The sequence below is a fragment of the Crinia signifera genome, chromosome 2, assembly GCF_055691185.1.
Source record: "Crinia signifera chromosome 2, ASM5569118v1, whole genome shotgun sequence".
Lineage (NCBI taxonomy): Eukaryota > Metazoa > Chordata > Amphibia > Anura > Myobatrachidae > Crinia > Crinia signifera.
In genome coordinates this window covers 151955674-151976445 of record NC_139218.1, presented here as the reverse complement: position 1 = coordinate 151976445, position 20772 = coordinate 151955674, and the positions used below count along the sequence as shown (strand labels likewise).

Below are 20772 nucleotides of genomic sequence, written 5' to 3'. Positions count from 1 at the left end.
TACGACTGGTTAGTAAATTAGGAATCCCCATTCGACTGAATGGCGATTCTTACTCGTATTCTTTCAATGGCGTATGCATTCGTATTCAGAAACACAAATGTGCCTATTTTTGGCACAGTAAATGCTGAAAATATGTGTAGACAGTCATATTTGCATAGGACTGCCTACGCATATATGCCTATTTCAGGTGTACTCAGCTTAGTAAATTCCCCCCCATTGCCTATGAATTTGAGGTAATTGAACTAAATTTATAATTAAATAAATAGAATACTGATTTTATCTACCTTCATATTAGTTGCAGCTTGCCTCCACTTTCTGCTTCTTGCTCTGTTGTTTGTTCTGAGTCTTATTAGTATAGAGAACTCACACCCCCCTGTTGCCATCATAATAATTAATACTAAATATTGCACTAGCTATGCCAATTTGGAAGTAGGCTTGAAAATAATATTGCATTTTTTGTGCTAATTAGTTTGTTAAGCACAATTTATTGCAATTGAAAAGTAAATAGAGAAAGTTGAAGCAGAATATATCACATTGGCAGGAATATGCTGTAGTGATGCTGATCTCTTTTAACCAATTTATTGCCTTATTGCATTAAAATTGAGGTTTCACATAGGCTATTTTCTTGTTCCACATGAGAATATTAAGGTTAGTTTTGCTTTATGTTTTTATCCAAGTCTTAAAACCACCATCCTCCTAGAAGCCCACAAATCTAAATCTATTGACTTAAATAGAGGAAGCTGGCAGCTGAAAGGGAGGGGGGGCAAATGTGGTATGCGTTTGAGGTGGACCTCTAGGGAAATGAAAACCTTTATTTTATTTTCTGCCAGTATTTCTGCTCGTAAAAAGCAGAAAACCTGTTACATGATTGCTAGCAGGCTGCATATTATAGAACTATTACCATGTTCATATTAAGCGTAAAGCCATTTCCACCTCAGACTCAGTACCTGAAGTCCCAGAAATATGTGATTACACAGATCCACTGTCAAATACAAATGTCCAACAAAACATTATAAAACATTCATACAAATATCATAATATAAATATCACTAGAAATAAAAAAGTAGAATTCCCTTACACTACTTTCACAGACATTTTGCATGGTTACGCTATAACTGATATAAGGATTATTTCTCATTTATCTTTCTACTTTTTTCGGGTGTGGTATAGGGGTCCGACAGTCGGGATCCCGACAGTCATTATCCTGATGTCGGGATCCCGACTGGCCGGACCCAGACAGCATGGCGGGCGCAACAAAGCCCCTTGCGGGCTCGCTGCGCTCGCCATGCTGCCCCACAAGGGAAAATAGCCAGCGGCCATCGGGAACCCGGCTGTCTGTGTTTTGACAGTCGGGATCCCGACGTTGGGTGAATGCCTGTTGGGATCCCGACTGTCGGGACCCCGTCCGTCACCCACTTTTTTCTTCTATATCTTATTATAATTATAATTATTATAATTAATATTATTATTATTATTGTTTAGTACAGATAAAGCTCCAAAATGTTGGCAGCTTCACACAACTGATTTATTAAATACAGCAGAGAATAGAGTGTTCTAGAGATTAATTTGATATATGTGGATTTTTATACTGTGTACATCAAAGAATTACTAGTAGAATTACTTTAAAAATAATGACATTTTTATGGAAAAAAAAACATTAAATTACAGTGCTTATAGTTTTAAATGTAAATTACTCAGAGTGGTTTGAGAAAAGAAAAGTATTTGACCAAGATTCTGATATATTACCATATTTACATATTGGAATGTCACAAAACAATGAACTGTGCCGGTACTGTAATGGCACAAATGTTATTAATATACAACAAAGTAGTACAGTTGTGGGTGGATTTAGGTAAGGTAAAAAAAATAACAAAGCTCACTTTACTCCGATTTGACAGGTTCCGCGATGTCCCTAATGGTCCAAGCAGGAGAGTCCTCCCTCTTGTTTGTCACAGAAGTGTTCTACTTGGAACGGGCTTTTCTCAAGTGATTTCACTATAAGTTGGAATTTCTGAAACAGTTTCAATGTTCTGGAGACTGTATATCCTGCTCTGACCGTAAGAGACATCACCGGACACACCAAATCGGAGGATCAGGCAAATTACGGTAAGGGAATTTTTAACGTTTCATTTACCTCACTTATCTCCATATAAGGCTATTTTTTTAAAATTAAGTGTAATTAAATTTAAATTAAAAAATTTAAATTTTAATTAAACTGGAGGTTTTTTTAGGCTCCTCCCCTGTCCACAGGACCTGGCGCTTTATATGGTATATTGAGACAAAATTCCAATTGGCCGACAAGAGAAATGTAAATAGAGCTCTAAATGGACAGCTGCTGCAAGTGTTAGTGAGTCTGCTGAGAACTCACCATAGTAGTCTAAAAAGAGATTGTTAACACTATTCGCTGCTGAACTTAGAGTAATGCTTGGTGAACCACGCTGTAAAGGACACCTGGACACACTATAAACATTTAGACTTTATATTTCATATAGGAAAAAGTATATTAATAAAAACAACATACACACACAAATAAAATGTAAAATAAACACTGTATAAAAATGGCAACTTCCCATATAGTGGACAATTGCAGTAATATAATAAGTGCTAGAATAGGGCAGTATATAGCAAACTCAATTGAGGTCATGGGTGGCAGGTGGATAAAGGGTTAATTCTTGGGTTGTAGATGAATAGAGGGTTAATTCCTGGAGCAGTAGGCAATCAATAGTGGGTTAAACAAGCCAGAGTATTAGTAGTGGGGTAGTTTGTTAGGCAGGTTAAATACATGCAAGCAGAGTCAGTCAGTCAGAGGACCAAAGCAGACATAAACGCAGAGTTGCAGTCTTTCAGGTACACAAAAAGAATCCTTAGGTAAATGCTCACCCTCCTTGTTAGTGGAATCTGAAGGGACTGGAGAGCCCAATAGCACGGTGGCTCAACCCGGTGCACGTGTTGTCATCCGTGAGCAAACACATCAGTGGGACGCGGCTGATGAATAAGCCAGAAGATGAAGCCTCTGGTACTGAACTCTGTGGGTATTGTGGCGGGCTCCAGCGAATTTGCTGGAGCGAATAGAGTGAGCCTGCTCCGTGTAGGGGAATCGTAACCTCAGAGATGCGTTGGCGTGAGGGTGGAAGTGACGTCTACCCGTTTCGTTTCCTAGGCAACCGGAAACTTTTTCAAGACGGGTGATGTGCAGTGTGGGAGCAATCAAACCAAAAACCTCCACCACTATACTGTAGATTAGATTTCTCCCACTAATTTTAGATAAGTTAGTAAAAACTTTTATAGAGGTAATAGTTGTAAGTGGTCTGCCAATAGAAAGAAGCAGGAAAAGACCAATAGAAAAAATGGGTACTTGTGTATTTTGGCGGCGCCCATCGCATACCATAATGCATACGATGGTATGCGATGCGACGCGATATCGTACGATAGTGCACGATGGCATACAATTTTGAAATTGTCATACGATTACGATGCCATACGATGCGATGCGATTAAACATTGTATAAGCACCCTAATGGGTGCTTATACAATGTTAAGCACCCAAATGGGTGCTTACAATGTTAAATGCACCCCCACGCCACCCCCCCACTATAAACGTGAACCCGAAGCGTGGCGAGCGCAGCGAGCCCGCGAGGGGCGTCGGTACGCGTCCTACGACCTTTTCATACCCCCACTATCCACGTCGGCGTGGAGTTGAGAATAGAATAGTGTGGCGAGCGCAGCGAGCCACCGAGCCAGAAGCGTGGCGAGCGCAGCGAGCCCCGCGAGGGGACGCGGATACCTGTGAAGCCCGCGAAGGGACACGTTTACCTGTGAAGGTATCCGCGTCCCATCGCGGGGCTCGCTGCGCTCGCCACGCTTCGGGCTCGGTGGCTCGCTGCGCTCGCCACACTATTCTATTCTCAGCTCCACGCCGACGTGGATAGTGGGGGTATGAAAAGGTCGTAGGACGCGTACCGCCGCCCCTCGCGGGCTCGCTGCGCTCGCCACGCTTCGGGTTCACGTTTATAGTGGGGGGGGGGTGGCGTGGGGGTGCATTTAACATTGTAAGCACCCATTAGGGTGCTCAAAAGCACCCTTTAGGGTGCTTATACGATTTTTGATCGTATAGGGGGTCAAAATCGCATCGCATCGCATGCCATCGGGTGCATGGCATGCGATGCGATCCGTTCATCGTACGACGGACATCGGGGGCGCCGCCAAAATACACAAGTACCAAAAAATGGATTTAGACTTAGAGGAGACATTGAGATAACTTGAGAAAAAATATTAGATTTTAAGTTTCCATATACACCAGAAGAGATTTACTAAGGGTCTTCTGAAAACCCCATTAATTAATGTTATCTATGTTTTTTGCACCGCTATTAACAAAACGGAATAATCAACTTTCTGGGAAAGCACTTCCAATAGGAGGCTATTCTGGAAATTACTTTTTTTCACCCTTTGGCAAAGGAGATACAGTATGTAAAGTGCACATTTTCTGCAGACTACCAGGAAAAGCCTCTATGGGGATAATAAAACTTGAAAGTTACAGCAGATAACGCCATCTGAATATGATATTAGCCATCAAGGGTCAAACTCTAAAAATATTATTTTTGTAAAAATAAAATATCACTAGATTTTAAAAAAAGTATTATTTTCTTCACTTCGGACTGAAGTATTTTGCATTATTTTAATCAAACTACATGATCTGGGTGCAGTGGCTACACCTTGGAGCTCCTGAACTCTGCGTAGAGAGAGGCAACCACGGTGCCTAACAAGAAACAGCTGGGGGGGGCTGCCCTGCAGTTTCTGATGGCAGCCCTGTGGGTAGGTAATACATTAATAGGGATTAATAAGGATGTACTTCAATGTAAGACAATAAATACTTAACTGTACAAAGAAATAGATTCCTACATCCTGTGTAGGACATTATGTAGGCAAAACAGAGGCAAAGTCTTTGATTCAGTTTAATGAAAACAGCACTTGCTTGCTTTCACAGGACTAAAGATCATTTATCCCTTCTAAGAACAGAAGTCTGTTTCCTAGGCCTGAAACCTGCCTCATTATTTTGATAATTTCACTGGAAAAATCTGTAGTGAAAGAACATTTTGATTAGGAATTTACGATTGATATTTAGTAATAAAACTAGATGATAATTAGCACATACTTAATTATCCTTATTGGGCTTTGTAACGATGGCAGTTTTAAGCAAGAACGGAAATAATTTTCAGTATATCATTAGGAATAGTATTGAAAACAGAACCAAATGAGACCTTAAAACAGCAACAAACTATTTAGCACATGGCGTGATTTAGTCCACTCTAGGTAATTCACAGATTTTTGAAGCTTTAATGGATTTAAGCACTTCCCGTAACTGGATACTCAATGAATTCCATATAATTAACACAGATAAAATGAATCAGGGCCATAGCAAGGTGATATTCCATCCTGTGCTGTCCCCAGCCTATGAATGTGTGATATCACCAGGAAAAAGCTAGGGGAGTCTGCTATCCTTTTGTCTTTTTTGACTGCAGGCACCCTGCAAGCCAAGTACTTGTGCAACAGTCCCACCACCTAGGTATGGCCCTGAAAATAAATCAGCTAACTTATAATAAGGTATCTCAGTATATATTAATGAAAGATTCCACTACTAGCTTGCTTATTTTTTGTTGTATGTATTCTGTTGTGTTTTTTTTTGGCAAAAAATATCTTATGAAAAATTAAGAAAAGCTGTGGAATGAACAATTTTACATAGCCAATGGGTGGCAAAGGTGTGTTCTTGCAAGTATAGCTCGTACAAACCAGCAGTTTTGTGGATACACTCACAAAAGAAGGCATACAATTTGCACCAACTACAGGGTTGGTGCAAATAGAACCGGATGTTGATGTTGATGATAATGATGGATGGCAACATGACCGTAATGATTCTCATGAATTATTGCCAAATCACCAACACAGTTCCAACATTAAGCACGTATATCAGCTGATTAATCTAAAAAATAGATTGTGAGGCCTTTGCTTTATCGTGCTTAGACTCACCATTTACAGATGTGAGGACAGGAGCCAGGTCTGCAGGAATCAACTAATGGAGGGTGGCTTCCAAAGTAATTCCAACCATCCATAGACAGATAGTCACTGTCTACAGCAGCTCCTTCATCTTCTGGAGGGTGAAGTTGATGTCTTCAAGATTGCTAAAGCAATTATCCAGCATGTTCCACAATGCTGTGTCTTACAATACTTCCTCCAGAAGTTGACCTGTTGGGAATGTTGCCGGCATCACAGGCTGTGAAAAAGTTGCTGTTTGTGGCAGCACTGGAGTCTGCTCTTCAGAATCACCTGCCAGCCAGCGGTGTCAGCTAATTGTCCTCAGACTGGATTTTGTTGGTGGTGTTTCATCTGCATTTGAGAAAAGAAACAACATGTAAGTAAATGTGTTACGTTTCTCTATAAAACGTGTGTTAGACTTTATTATAGGTTTTACTTATCTTATTACATTATAGTAATTCTATACAAATAATTTATTATGTGTTTTTTTTTATTTTAGAGAAAGACAGTGAGAGAGAGAGAGGGGGAGAGAGAGAAATAAAACAAATGTTACATACAGAAACTCTATCTCTATATACGAATATTCTTGTGTGAAATGAATACTCTTAGTGCTGGAGTTCCTGCCCTGCTATGTCTTGTCTGTTAGTCCATCAGACAGGTCTCTGCTGCTAAATAGTAAATGGATTAGGATTCACTTTAAGCGCTCCAGGGATCTGCTTTTTTTTATAAATAATACATAATAAAGGTCTCTGCTGCTGCTTCCATTCAATTGCTAATTGAATGATAAAAAGATTCAATGGAAAAAAACAGAAAAGACAGCGCAGAGGGTGAGATTTAATAGAATGAGAGATTCAGAAAGTGAGAGATTTGGTAAGAAATGTGCAGTTTTTTTTTAAAGTGGCAATCATTTACTCTGCAAAACCAGTTTGATTTTGAAGAAAAAATGATTGTCACTTTAAAAAAATTTGAGATTTCTCACCAAATATCTCACTTTCTGAATCTCTCATCCCATTAAATCTCACCCAGTGTGTTGTTTGAGGGATAAATATTCATCAAGTAAGAATATTGTCCCGCCAAAAAATTTTTTGGTTTATCATCAGATGAGAATACCAGGGTGGATTGGAGAGAATGTGGATACAAATAAAGTTGGAGGCATAGGTAGAGACAGAGCGATAAAGCACTTTTGATTACTTCAGCCTGGTCACACATAGCAGTTACAAAGAAAAATAAGACTGATAGACTGAAGTGGGAAAAGGTAAGTAAGAAGGAGGATAGAGAGGAAAAAGTTATAGTTATGGATACAGGATATGATGAGCATGATCTTAGAGATGTTATGTAGATAGAAACAGCAATAATAAAATTTAGATCCCGATGCCGGAATCCCGACCGCCGAAATCCCGACAAGGGGGGATGTGGATCGCCCCCCTTGCTGGCTCGCTGCGCTCGCCACGCAGCGGGCCCGCTAATTTATTCTCCCTCCAGGGGTGTCGTGGACACCCACGGAGGGAGAAAGTGTCGGGATTTCGGCGGTCGGGATTTCGGCGGTCGGGATTCCAGCGTCGGGATTCTGAACGCCAGGATCCCGACCGCCGGGATTTAAACTGCATCCCCTTCATACTTAGTGCTGGTATTAGCGATAATTTCACTTTATTAGCTTATACTTCCTAAAATGATCTCAATTTGCCACACAACATGAACTCCTGCAGCTTTCTAATATTGCTTATACTGTATTACAGTGGCTAAATGTGTCAACTGTGTGCACAGATTCTATGAAATGATGTGTTATTGATAAATAAACCTGATAAATGTACTAAGGTGTTGTTTGTGTTTCTTTGACAGTTCTGGAGGCTGCTCCGCTCAAAAGTCACCAACATCCAAAAGAGCCTGGAGACTATCTTACAGAATACTGACCTTCTGCAGGAGAGCATTTAATTATATTGTATAATGTATTTATTTATAAGAATCCTTAATGAATAATTAAATAAATAATACATTAAAATTATTGTTTTTTTACATATGGCTGTTTCTTTGTAATTGACAGTATTTGTCTTTTTTGACAGTATTGAGAATGGAATACAAACCTTCTCTCTCTCAGAACGTCTGAGCTATGTGTTGTGAAGTGTGTATGTGTAGGGGGGACCAGTGTTATGTAAATGTATGAGAATAAAATCATTTTGGTCACACCTCCTCTTAATAGACCTATGATTTTCTGCATTATGTCATGGAGGTGGGGCCTTATGGTGCAGTCGATATCACATACACATCTCAAATATTTTTAAAACATAATTTCATAAAATAGTATTAATTCCACATTCCTCATCAAATCAAATTAAAAACGTAGTGTTGGTAGTTAGTAATGCTTCCATATCACTAATTAATAAAAAAAAAAAAAAGTTTCTGTAAAATCTTTATATTTAATTTTTCAAAAAATAAACGCAATGTGACAAAAATCTAATATTTCAAATGCAGCTGAATATTTCTTGTTTTGTGTTTTCATACACTATTTTTAGTGCATTTAATCAATCCATGATGTATAAACGTATGTTGATTGATTTTCTTTGAAATATTTGTGAATGCCAATAAATACTGTGTGTGTATATATATATATATATATATATATATATTTGTATATATATATGTAGCAATCACTGTAGTAAGCGGCACTCATCAATCAGACAGCAGGTACAACGCAAATAAATCAGCCAACAGGCAATGCGGTAAGTCAACGTTTCGGGTACTCAAACCCTTTATCAAGACATGCATGATACAACTGGAGTACTTACTTTTATGCAGACAATCAAGTGCAAACCACCCAGTGACAAGAATGACTCCCTGTGAGTGCGCCAACCTAGACCCTGTGACGTCATCCTGGCGCCGATGAGGTGTCGGTGTCAGTCAGGGCAGGGGGCGTGAATGTGGGAGAGTGACAGGTAACCCAAACATCTAGTGGAAAAATACAAAAAGATCCCATTAAAATAATGAATATGATCAACAAAATAAATTGACTAGCAAAAACATGTAATCAGCTTCATGGGAAGTGCGATAAATAATGGCAAAATACTGTTGCAAATGTACGCACAATAAAGAGATAATTGACACATTAATCAACATGGAAGAGTCTACATGACACTCGGGTCGACTACACAGAAAAAGTGGACATGACTCAAAAAAATCACAGAATACGGTTATATGTAACAAGGTCAGTTCCAGTAATGCGCTGAAAATGACTAACAATTAAGGGAACACAACATAAGAGTTTAAAGAAAACACAGTAGCGAGAGGTGCTCATTGAGACCTATATATATAGCTATATAGGTAGCTGGCAAAAAGGCGTCACTCGGAGACTCAGTAGAATTTCAAAGCTTTATTGCGTGGTAACCGACACCAGTGTTTCGAGCTGGAAGCTGGTCCTCAGGGTTCAACTCACAATAGTCAAATGACTGTGTAATATACCCCACAAAGATTCCCGCGCCCACAAATCAACATTATACTTACCTGGATCAGGTGTGACTTGAGCGAGCATGGCATGTTGTCGGAACGCTCCTGTGCCTCCGCGTTCTTCCGGGTGACGTCATCAAAGTGCGTCCCCGCCATTGGAACGCACACCGGGAACTGGAGCTCTCACGACTTCCGCATCACTGACCCGCATACGTCATCCTGATCCCGGTAAACTCTAGGGGCACAAAATGTGCCGTTTAAAGTGACAGTGCTTTATGATCATATGCATAGAAAATACCATACACATGAAAGATACGTTAAAAAACGGTGAAAGAAATACATATACATATAAATACAAGAAGACAAAAACAACATTTAAAAAGTAACCCATTTTCAGTCAGCATATAAACTTTACATCATATGAGATTATAATATATCTTCAACACCCTATGCGGGCCCATTAGTTATGAACATTGATACATATGAAAAGCTGACAAGTTCTTTGAAAAATGGGACTCACATCAAAGGTGCAGCAGAATGCCATAATTTGCAATTTGATAACACACTCAAAAAAAATCATAAAGATGTTGAATCCAGAACCCAACAATGTGGGACGGTTAACATACTGTCTGCAATGATACAGACCAACTTGGGCTATCAAAAATTCAGATGGATCACAGAAAACTCTGCAAGCCATGCTGTTCATTAAGCCCCCTGGGGGCGATGGTATCCAACAGGTGGATCCATCGTGCCTCAGCTTGGAGGAGTTTTTTACCTCTGTTACCCCCTCTGTAATGTGAGGGCACATGATCTATAATTTTAGATCTTAAGCTGGCTATGCCATGACCCATCTGTACACAGTGACGAACTATGGGCTGGTCACTGTTCCCACTAGCCAATGCCTGTCTGATGGCATGGCGGTGGTTCGCCATCCTCTTTAAACTGACATTCTGTCTTGCCCACGTAATAAAGACCACATGGGCAAGACAAAACATAAACCACGAACTTGGTGGAGCATGTGACCGCAAATCTGATAGGAATTTTGCAGCCAGTGTGAGGATGGTTAATATATTTCCCCACCAACAATGACCCACAGGTAGTGCAGCCCACACATTTATAACACCCCGCTGACCGTGTCAAAAAATGTGCAGGTGCAGATTTTTTGGTGAGCTCACTGATGTCTAATTTAACTAAGAGGTCATTAAGATTTTTCCCTCGTTTATAAGCCGGCATGATCTGCAATTTATTCAGACCATGTAGCTCTTTATCTGTTGTAATGAGGGACCACTGTTGTTTGACTTTCCTAGTGACTTCCTGACTGTCTGTAGCAAATTGGTTAACCCATGGAATTTTTTTGATTTTATTTGATCTGCCCTATCTGGTGGATTTAAGGCTGTTTCTCTCGGGATCTGCAAAACTTTTTGTTTGATTTTCACCAGGGAGCTATGCCTGTAGCCCCTTTCTTCAAACTTATCTTGCATTATATCCATTTGCTTGGATGTCTCATCAGGGTCACTGGTGATGCGACGTACTCTTAACATTTGTGAGAAGGGTAATCCCTCCCGCAGGGGTAATGGATGGCAACTTTCGTGGCGTAAGAGGGTGTTTCTATCCGTATCCTTAACAAAGATGGAAGTAGATATTTTTCTATTTTTTAACACAATTTTTACATCTAAAAAATTCACCAAGCTGTCACTGAATTGAAACGTTAAGCTTCACTCTGCTGTAGCTTGTCTTCATTTCTTACGCCGTGAGTGCTGCCAACTACACGTTAGTATTGTACCTGTATACCCAGGAGGGCACCTGGCCACTTTTATTACTATTTGCAAGGGGTGAGTGCCGATATCAGGACTCTCTCTCTCTCTCTCTCTCTCTCTCTCTCTCTATATCTATATATATATATATATATATATATATGTAACATAATAACATTAATATTATATGTGAGCAGGCAAAAAATCCCTGGTATTAATGTAAGGGTCTTTGACGGATCTAACTCAGTGCATTATATTGACAAATGTTTCTGCACCTGAAGCAGAGAAGTGTTTTTATCCTGCCATCATCCTTCATGGCAGGGAGTTTTCTTATTACACACAAAATGAAGGATGCGACAACACATTGCCTTTTGCTGAGGTCAAAAGTTATATCTTGTTATACTGTATCTTGTCTTCATCACACCATAGAGTCTTTCAAATATATCAAGGGCTTTAACAAGGTACAGGTGGGAGACATTCTTCACAGGAAGAGGAGCAACAGAACACAAGGACATGCACTGAAACTAGAGGGAGGAAGATTCAGGGGAAATGCGAGGAAGAATTTTTTCACAGAAAGAGTAGTAGATAAGTGGAATAGCCTCCCAACAGAGGTGGTAGACGCAAGTACAGTAGTACAATTTAAACATGCTTGGGATAAGCATATTGATATCCTTACAAAAAAATAAGGATCAAATATGGTTTGAGGTAACATGTTTAAAAAAAGGGGCAGACTAGATGCTTCTTATCTGCCGTCAAATTCTATGTTTCTATGTTTCTATGTTTCTACCTCCACTTGGAATGTCAAACTCCCAAATGCTAGCAATTTCTAGATGATACAGTATTTCATGCCATGCTCCCATAAAGTATTCTGTATATGCTTTTGGTCTAACAAGTACAGTACCTTTCTTGCATGGTTCAATATTGGAATATAGCCTATTCTAGTCAAATTAGCATTTCAGTCATGTACAAGGGAAATTATAATAAAACACTGGATAATGCTATATATTCAGAAAGACAAAATCAGACCATGATTTTTATATACAACTGTGACAGTATGACAATAGGAGTTAAAAAGTTAGTTCCCTGGGAGTTTAGAACCACTAAATGTCAGTAGAGGGGGCAGTCTAGAGGAGAAGGACTAAACTAGGAGGTCATCTGGAAAGATACTGTATAATGATCTGGGACTATGAGTAGAGCTGGTAGGCTTTGTGAATTGGGGAACTTTTTCTGGGAACATTTCAAGCCCGAATGGCTGTTTGAGTTATATGGGAGGGAGTTCCAGAGGAGGGGAGAAGTACAGGAAAAGTCTTGGATGTGGGAAGGGAAGAGGTAGTAACCATGGGGTGAGGAAAGAGTCAGAGGAAGAGCTGAGAGAGTATGGACTGAAATAAGTTTGAGAGTAGCTGTGTTTTGAAAGTGAGCAGCTAACAATGGATTATGTAGGAACAAGAAAAGCCTGTCTCTAATTCTTATGGAAGCTCATATAAGTTGTTTAAATATTCTTTTATACTTCCTCTTATTGGTGCTTTTCAATAACCACTTCTTGGATTTTCCTTGAATGTTCTCTGAAATTGGATATTCTAACCACGAGTGCAGCCTTTCAGAGGCAGAGATATCAGGATCCGGTACTTATGTATTATCTGGACTCCTATGTTAAATGCACCCCATTTTTTCATACTCCTACTATCCAACTACGCATGGAGTTGATTTTATATAGTGTGGCGAGCGCAGCGAGCCACCGTGCCCGAAGCGTGGTGAGCGGACGCGGTCTCATAAGAAAAATGGGAGCCCAGATATTACATAAGTACCCAGGATCCTTCTATCACAGCCACATCATTCTCTTCATTCATAAACACCATCCATGTTTTTTGTCTCTCAAGTCCCTTTCTCAGTATCATCCTCCAGTCCCCTCTCTTATTCATTGCCCACATACATTCCTAAAACTTGTGTACCTTTCCCTTGCATGTACCTTTCCCTTGCTACAAGGCGCACTCCTTGTGTGTAGTTTTGCTGCAATGTCTTGTTCTTATGTCATGTTCATGCCAAGGGCTTGATTCTAGTCCCTTCGGTCCCTGGCGTTTTTGCACTAGTGACCGATGTTGAAGCATTGCGCATGCGCATATTCGTTTATGTGCATGTATAGGGCTTCTTTGCAGGTGCCTTTGGAGACTTGCATAGTCCATGTCTGACTTAGATTTGTCTGACTTAGATTTGCAGGCATGGTAGAAATCATTCAATAGTTGCCGATTGAATGATTTTGGCCCTCCACACTACCCTGCAAAACATCCATTCGCAGCGCGGCGGGGACATTTGTAAAGTGGCGGGGGATTGAGCATTTGCTTGCCCAGCAGGTGGCATTAAAAAGGCTTCCTAAGCAATGAACTACTGCTGCTTAGCAAGCCAATCGGAATGACCGCCCATGTTCTCATGTAATAGCTGACAGTTGTGCATTATATTTATGCAGTTTACTTTATTTGTTTTTATATATAGGCCTACTTACAGTTTGTGATGCCTAATAATAAAGTCAAGTATTTAAATCACATTGAAACTTTATTGTACACTGTTAGATAGATAGATAGATAGATACCGAATAATTTTTTTCATAATGTAAGAATATAAACAGTAAAAAATGGTATCAGTATGTTATTGAAGGGGATGGGGCTAACATCCCAGTGGGCAAAATGCCGAAAGTCAGAGTTCTGACTACCAGGCATCCCAATCATATGTATTCTGGGGCAGATTAGGGTTAGGCCGGGGGGGGCACTTGTGGGGGGTAGGGTTTGGTTTAGGCTAAAGAGTAGTTTAAATTTAGGGTGTGGGGTTCATGGTTACGATTAGGCTGTAAGAAAGTAGGGTTAGGCTGCGGTGGGGAGGTATAAGATGCCAGGTATGAAGGATAGGGTTAGGCAATAACAGGGAGGGTTAGATTTAGGCTCTGGGGGGAGTGTTAGGATACATGAAAGGAGGGTTATGGTTGGGAGGGGGAAGGTAAGTATGCATGCATGTATGCATGTATGCATGCTAAAACATAAAATTATGAAGATTAAAGATTACAATTAATATTCTTTTGTCTCACCTTCCTTCTGCCTTTATTTTACCTTTCTGCTGTTTATTTTACCTTAAATGCATTAATTTTTTTTCATTACTACTGTATACAGTATAATGTAATGTATTTTTATGACCAGTATATCCTATATTATCTTCTAGATCATCTTACTTTACTATGTATTTTACTTTTCATTCAGATTTGGATGAGTGCATGGAGGGCAATGGAGGATGCCAGCAGACATGTGTCAACATGATGGGGAGTTATGAATGCCGCTGCCGTGAAGGGTTCTTCTTGAGTGACAACCAACACACCTGCATTCAGCGCCCAGAAGGTATCTACTCTCTCACAGTAGTTTAGAATTCTTTAGGCAGAGAAAGACGAAAAGCCAGAACACATATTTTACTTTAACTGCATTATAACTTCTTAAGGGGAAATTTATTAAATCTAAAAATGAAAAGGGGTGTTGTTGTTCATAGCAACCAATCAAATTCTGTCTACTATTTCATTACTGCATCATAGAAAATAATAGGCAGAATCTGACAGGTTGGTATGGGCAACATCCCCTCTTTAATGTAAAAAATGTATAGTTTCTTCTTGTCTTAAATATTTATATTGTGACAATATAAGTGTTTCAGTTCTTCTTGGATCAACTTTACTTCTTAAGTTTTGCAATTTTTCTCTTATTACTGCTTAACATATATTATGTGTGTGGGTATGTGTATATGTGTAAGTGTGTATGTATATATATATATTGATATATATATATATATATACACACACACACACACACATATACACACACACACACATATATATATATATGTTAGTTAGTTTTGGATGAGAGGCGCCACTTGTGCTGAATTGGTGGTAACTAACAATAATATTCCTTTCAGTTATAAAGGTGTCAGACTATCTTTTTGTAAAAGTAATGGTATGTTTCTTAGGGGTTTATAGTAGCGATGTAAAAAGACAGCAGTGACTAATTATTGTAGATGAGATAATTTAGATAAAAAGTAGAATATTTAATGGGATGACAATAAAAGGGTATGGTAGTGGTAAAAAAACAGGTGTATACAAATGGACATACATTGCACGGTAAAAAAAGGTTATTGGGAAAGGTACAAAGGTATAAAAAAGGTATAAAAAAGGATATATATAAAAAAGTTGACATATATATATATATATATATATATACAAAAAATCAACAAGACTAAATTGCTGATAAAAATAAAGTGCTTAACTTATGAGGTGGTAGGAGGTAGGTAGCCCAACGCGTTTCGTCGATGTGACTTCATCAAGGGGCCGTTGATGAAGTCACTTTGACGAAACGCGTTGGGTTACCTACCTCCTACCACCTCATAAGTTAAGCACTTTATTTTTATCAGCAATTTAGTCTTGTTGATTTTTTGTATATATATGTAAACTTTTATATATATATATCTTTTTTTATACCTTTGTACCTTTACCATTAACCTTTTTTACCGTGCAATATATGTCCATTTGTATACACCTGTTTTTTACCACTGCCATACCCTTTTATTGTCATCCCATTAAATATTCTACTTTTTATCTAAATTATCTCATCTACAATAATTAGTTGCCACTGTCTTTTTACATTGCTACATATATATATATATATATATATATATATATATATACATACATACACAATACACCTAAACACACGTGCTTCCCATCAAAAGTTTTAGAAAACCCTATTTTATCCGAATTTTTGTGAGAAATGTAAGTAATTAAATTGAAATATCAGAGCATGGCAGACAGCTGCTGTGTGCCAGCCCCATCCCAGACCTGTGATGAAATGAGTGAAGATCAGCCCCGGCGCTCTGGTCGGCTTTGCAAACTGCAAGGAGTGTGTCAGAAACATTATTTGGAGGCATTTTTGAGCATGAAGAATTTGTCAGTAGAATTTTGAAGACTGACACATCTAATGGACCGATTAATTGAATTTTACAATTTTGGTCCATCGTGCATTGTTATTGTATGCTGTTGAGTAGATGGAATGATGGCTTATTTAAACCTGAAAATTTAAAAGGGCAGCACTTTTAATAGGAAAACACACAGTCCATCAGGTAGGGTTTCGGGGTACTCCTTAACAACCACCTGCATGTCTCTCTACATAGATATATATTGACACCTTATAGATGACACTCAAAATTTTCTTTTGGTCAATCAATCTTATCGTTTATTTGTTAGGATGGAAGATGGTGTTCAAAACACATTAATTATCTTTGCTATTCCTAAATGAGCCCCGCACACAGGAAAAACTGTACATTTATAACCCCTTAGTTGCACCCTCAACTATTCTAATTGGCTGGTGTGATATATCTCCGCTTCAGGAAGAAGACAACATGAGTATCAAATCTTTCAGAGTGATACAGTGGAGAGGTTGCCCACAGAAAACAATCAGTCTCTACTGTAGTCATAATTTACCTTCATAGTCTATGAAATGGCATTTAAAGGGTATTGGTTGCTACAGTATGTGCTACTGTAACTTCTTTAAAGAATTGACCTCTGTGTGTGCCTGACAGCTCCAGTCTTCCTTCTATTTTTGTTTGACATGTCCGAATGCAGCCCAACTTCAGTACTTTAGGACCTCCAGCCTTGACTCCTTGAGTGTTTGTTTAACGTGGCATTATAGGTGGTTATACCAGAACTTACTACTTGAAAAATGCAGACATATGAGTAGGGATGTAATCCATGAGCTGGATACCCTACCCACTCTGGTACTGTATGCATTAGTAATGTGTCTTTGTTTATAGGGCACTGTTAGATGGCACTGATAGATTATTACTTTCCTTCAACTGGAAATTGACTTCTCTGATTTCTGAACACCCTCTAGTTTATCTGCTCCAATGGACTCACTGCAGATAAGGCTAAATAAATGTTTTTTTTTCAACATTATTACCTAAATAAAGCAAACCCAGAATTTGTGGTCTTGTTATCATTCATTGGTCCAGGACAGAATTCATTTTATGGGACCAACTTTATGTAAATATGTAAACAGACGAATAAATGCTTATATATTTTATTTAGTTCTTTTTTTATACTGTATATCTGAAATCTCTAACCTTTCCAGAAGGTATGAACTGCATGGACAGGAACCATGGCTGTGCACATATTTGCCGAGAAACCCCTAAAGGAGTGTCTTGCGAATGTCGACCAGGATTTGAGCTAACAAGAAATCAGAGAGACTGTAAATGTAAGTATGATTATGGTAGTAATGTACTGCTTATCACTGGAAAGACACAGCTCATTGTATGTGGTTACAAGGTTAGTACCTTGCTAGTATTTTACACTGCAACACCGTCTACCACTCAAGGTGAACAAATTGTTTACATGGCTCAGTGGTACTCAATCAGACCTAAATCTTGGATATTCTACATTGTTGCTCATCCCTAATCCTTCACTGCATTGGGAGACCATGTGAAAGTATAGTTTGGGTTAGCTTGTCCTGGATTTCATCACTGCACTAGACTGGAAGCTGTTGTAGTGTGCTGCCCAAAACAGCTATATACATTTGACTGAATCCACATCAGACAAGATGAAGCCAACTCAGCAGAGAACTTTATTTCCAGCATACAGTGGGGTGTATTAATCCTTTGAGTGCCTATTGTTTATCAAAATAGGTGTAAAAATTACCAAACATTGATATTAATCATAATGACCTGTAATTTTTAACTTATATAGGAAATAGGAATTTTTTTTTTATACAACATTTTTTTTTTAATCTATATAACAAATCTGAGCAAATGCTGGCATTTTTAACAAATATTTTGCATATCTCTCACAGAGATGTTGGCACCCACCACAACATAAGTGAACTAATGCAGCTTTTGAATATATGCCCATTTTATTTCCCTCTACACATGATCGGGAACCATGCATAAGCAAATTTGAGAGATACAGAGTAACATACAGTTCAGTCACATGAGTGTAACAGGGTGCGTTCATGAAGGAAATGTTCAAAGAAAACTTGTAGACCAAAATTAAGGTTGCGTCAGGTTTACCGGACACACCCACCTTTTGCAACAAGGGTAGGGCTGGGGCAAATGTTCACTATTGAGGACCATGGGTATCAACCCACGCATACAGATAGTGATGGCCTGGCCACAGAGATGCATAAAGCTATGTATAGTGGCAAATATATGTATTATGTTTGGTGCATGCAATGTGGACTATTTGCATAATCCCCAAGTGTATGTCACCTAAACCCACAGGTCATGATGGTGAAGCGCACATAGGACCTGATTCTGGTTGACTTGGTAAGCTAGGAAGATCGCAGCTTACTGAGTCCCAGAGTGCCTGCCCCTCTGAAAAATCTCTCCCCCCCCCCATGCCACCATATCCCCTCGCATGTATTATGAAAACACATCCCCTCGCATGTGCCTGCATCAGGAGAAATCGTACAATGACAATCAAATGATTTCTCGTGGGTTTGCATAAGTCAGTGTAACATCAGGCAACTATCCTTTTATGCCACGCGGTGAGATTATTGGTGCTGTGAATTTTTTTTGTTATTGTACTACTTTGTCCACAAATTTGGATCTCAGTGAACTGAGTATTTAGGATTAGTGCTTTTGCAATATTTAATTAGCATTTGTTGTGAAATGAGGATGTATGTATGTGGACACATCTGTAAGGGTGAGTTAAAGTTATAATAAAATTGTATTGTAAACACTTTAGGGCTCTACTCAGAAGAACGTATAAAAGTAAACATAATTAAGCATATTTAATGTATTGTTAATTATGGGACACAATGGGGGTTATTCTAATTAGTTCGGTCCCCTGGGCATGAAAGCGCTGGTTGTTGCCATGGAAATTGCCCGGTGAAGCGGGTGCGGGGGGGGGGGGGGGGGGGGGGGCGCGGCCAGCTAACATAGGCTGCGAATGGATTATATTAAATATCCATTCAGAGCCATGTGAGCGAACCTGCCATGCGAGGGGGGGCAAGCATACCAGGCAAGTGGCGTGCAGTGTCTGGGGGACTCTCAAGGCAGCTGCAGGACACCCAATCCAGGTTTGCAAGCGATCAAAAGTATGTATTGTTTTTCCACCAATGCCCACTGCCTAGCAATGTTTACTAAATACATCTATTTGGATTTTTTGCTGTAATCAACACTTTTTTTACTTTAATAGCACTGACCACCACAAAGTCACTGACAACCAATACCCTGACACAACACTGATCACCAGTTTGTCCATCAATGCACTGCAAAAGTGCATCATAAATAGGTTTTCACCATGTTTTCATGTGCTAAATATGTGCAAGTGTGCATCATAAACAAGTGTCCCCCATGTTTTTATGTCCTGAATATGTCCAAATGTGTTTTATAAAAAAGTGTCCCCCATGTTTCCATGTGCTAAATACTTGCAAATGTGAATAACAAACAAGTGTCCCCCATGTTTTCATGTGCTAAATATGTGCAAGTGTACATCATAAACAGGTGTCCCCCATGTTTTCAAGTGCTGAAAAGATCCAAATGTGTATTATAAAAAAGTCCCCCCCATGTTTTCATGTGCTGAATAGATCCAAATGTGTATTATAAAAAAGTCCCCCCCATGTTTTCATGTGCTGAACATGTGCAATTGGGGTTTTGTGTCCCTCTATGTACAGGGCTGGATTTAAGGGTCAGGCCACCCCTGAGCACAATATTTTTGGCTGCCCCCTGGACCCAGAGGGAGAGAGGACCTGGAGGCTCGGATCAGCTGTCTCCACCCCTGCATGCCCATTCTATACACAGCACACAATAGGCTGGTTGGTGGGCACACATGGACAGACAGGGGGCATAGAAGCATGGCAGAACACCATACTGGGGAACAAACTGACTGGTGAATGGACAGGGGGGCTGCATAGATGGAGAGAAATAGGGGGCAAAGATAGACACAGGGAGGACAGACTGACAAATGGACTTAGGGATGCTCACCATCACCGGGTCTTTAGACTGCTACAGCTGGCTACATCTTTCCCCAAGCTGTGGGTCGTCAGCAGTAGCAGCAGCTCTTCCTGTGTCTGTGGAGCAGCTCTGGGCAGCAGCAGCAGTGGATCCTCTTCTCTCCCATCCTCATGGTGGCAGGTGCACTTCCTGTCAGCGGCGGCTTCTGACAGCAACAGCAGCGGGCCCTCGTGGCTACCCCAATGGTACGGTTCTTCAGCCTTTCCTCTGACCTCCCCCTGCTATGGTATGGCTGCGGGCATCAGCGGCTGCCGCAGGGGCTCCTCTGCCTATCCTCCGACCTCCCCCATGCTATGGTGTGTCTCCAGCATCTTTTCTGCACGAGCAGAGCTTCCGGACAGCTGCTCCGGCTCCCTCCCTCCAAAAAAACTGGCAGTAGCTGTCCCCTTCACTCCCTCCCTGGTACTAAAACCACAGGCCCAAAACCAGCATAGCAGAACTAGAATTTTAAATAAAGAAATATAAAATAATCAATAGTTATGCCACTGTCAGTCAACACTGTGACTCAATATGTGCCACCTTTGGC

The 20772-nt window shown here is 39.8% G+C and overlaps 1 protein-coding gene and 1 long non-coding RNA gene across 3 annotated transcripts in view; one reads left to right on the top strand and one right to left on the bottom strand.

Annotated features, from left to right (window-relative positions):
- LOC146058910 (uncharacterized) overlaps positions 1-9688 on the bottom strand; it is a 14810-nt gene extending 5122 nt beyond the window's left edge. The window contains exons 1-3 of the long non-coding RNA XR_014470036.1: positions 9526-9688; positions 8814-8973; positions 6025-6381 (exon numbers count right to left, since the gene is read on the bottom strand). This is a non-coding gene — a long non-coding RNA (uncharacterized LOC146058910). The remainder of the gene's footprint in view (positions 1-6024; positions 6382-8813; positions 8974-9525) is intronic.
- The window catches only part of SCUBE3 (signal peptide, CUB domain and EGF like domain containing 3), a 206776-nt gene that overhangs the window by 89773 nt on the left and 96231 nt on the right, over positions 1-20772 (top strand). For both annotated transcript variants that reach the window (XM_083173135.1, XM_083173133.1), the window contains exons 4-5: positions 14468-14602; positions 17369-17491. In XM_083173135.1, the coding sequence (XP_083029261.1) occupies positions 14468-14602; positions 17369-17491 (258 nt within the window). The remainder of the gene's footprint in view (positions 1-14467; positions 14603-17368; positions 17492-20772) is intronic.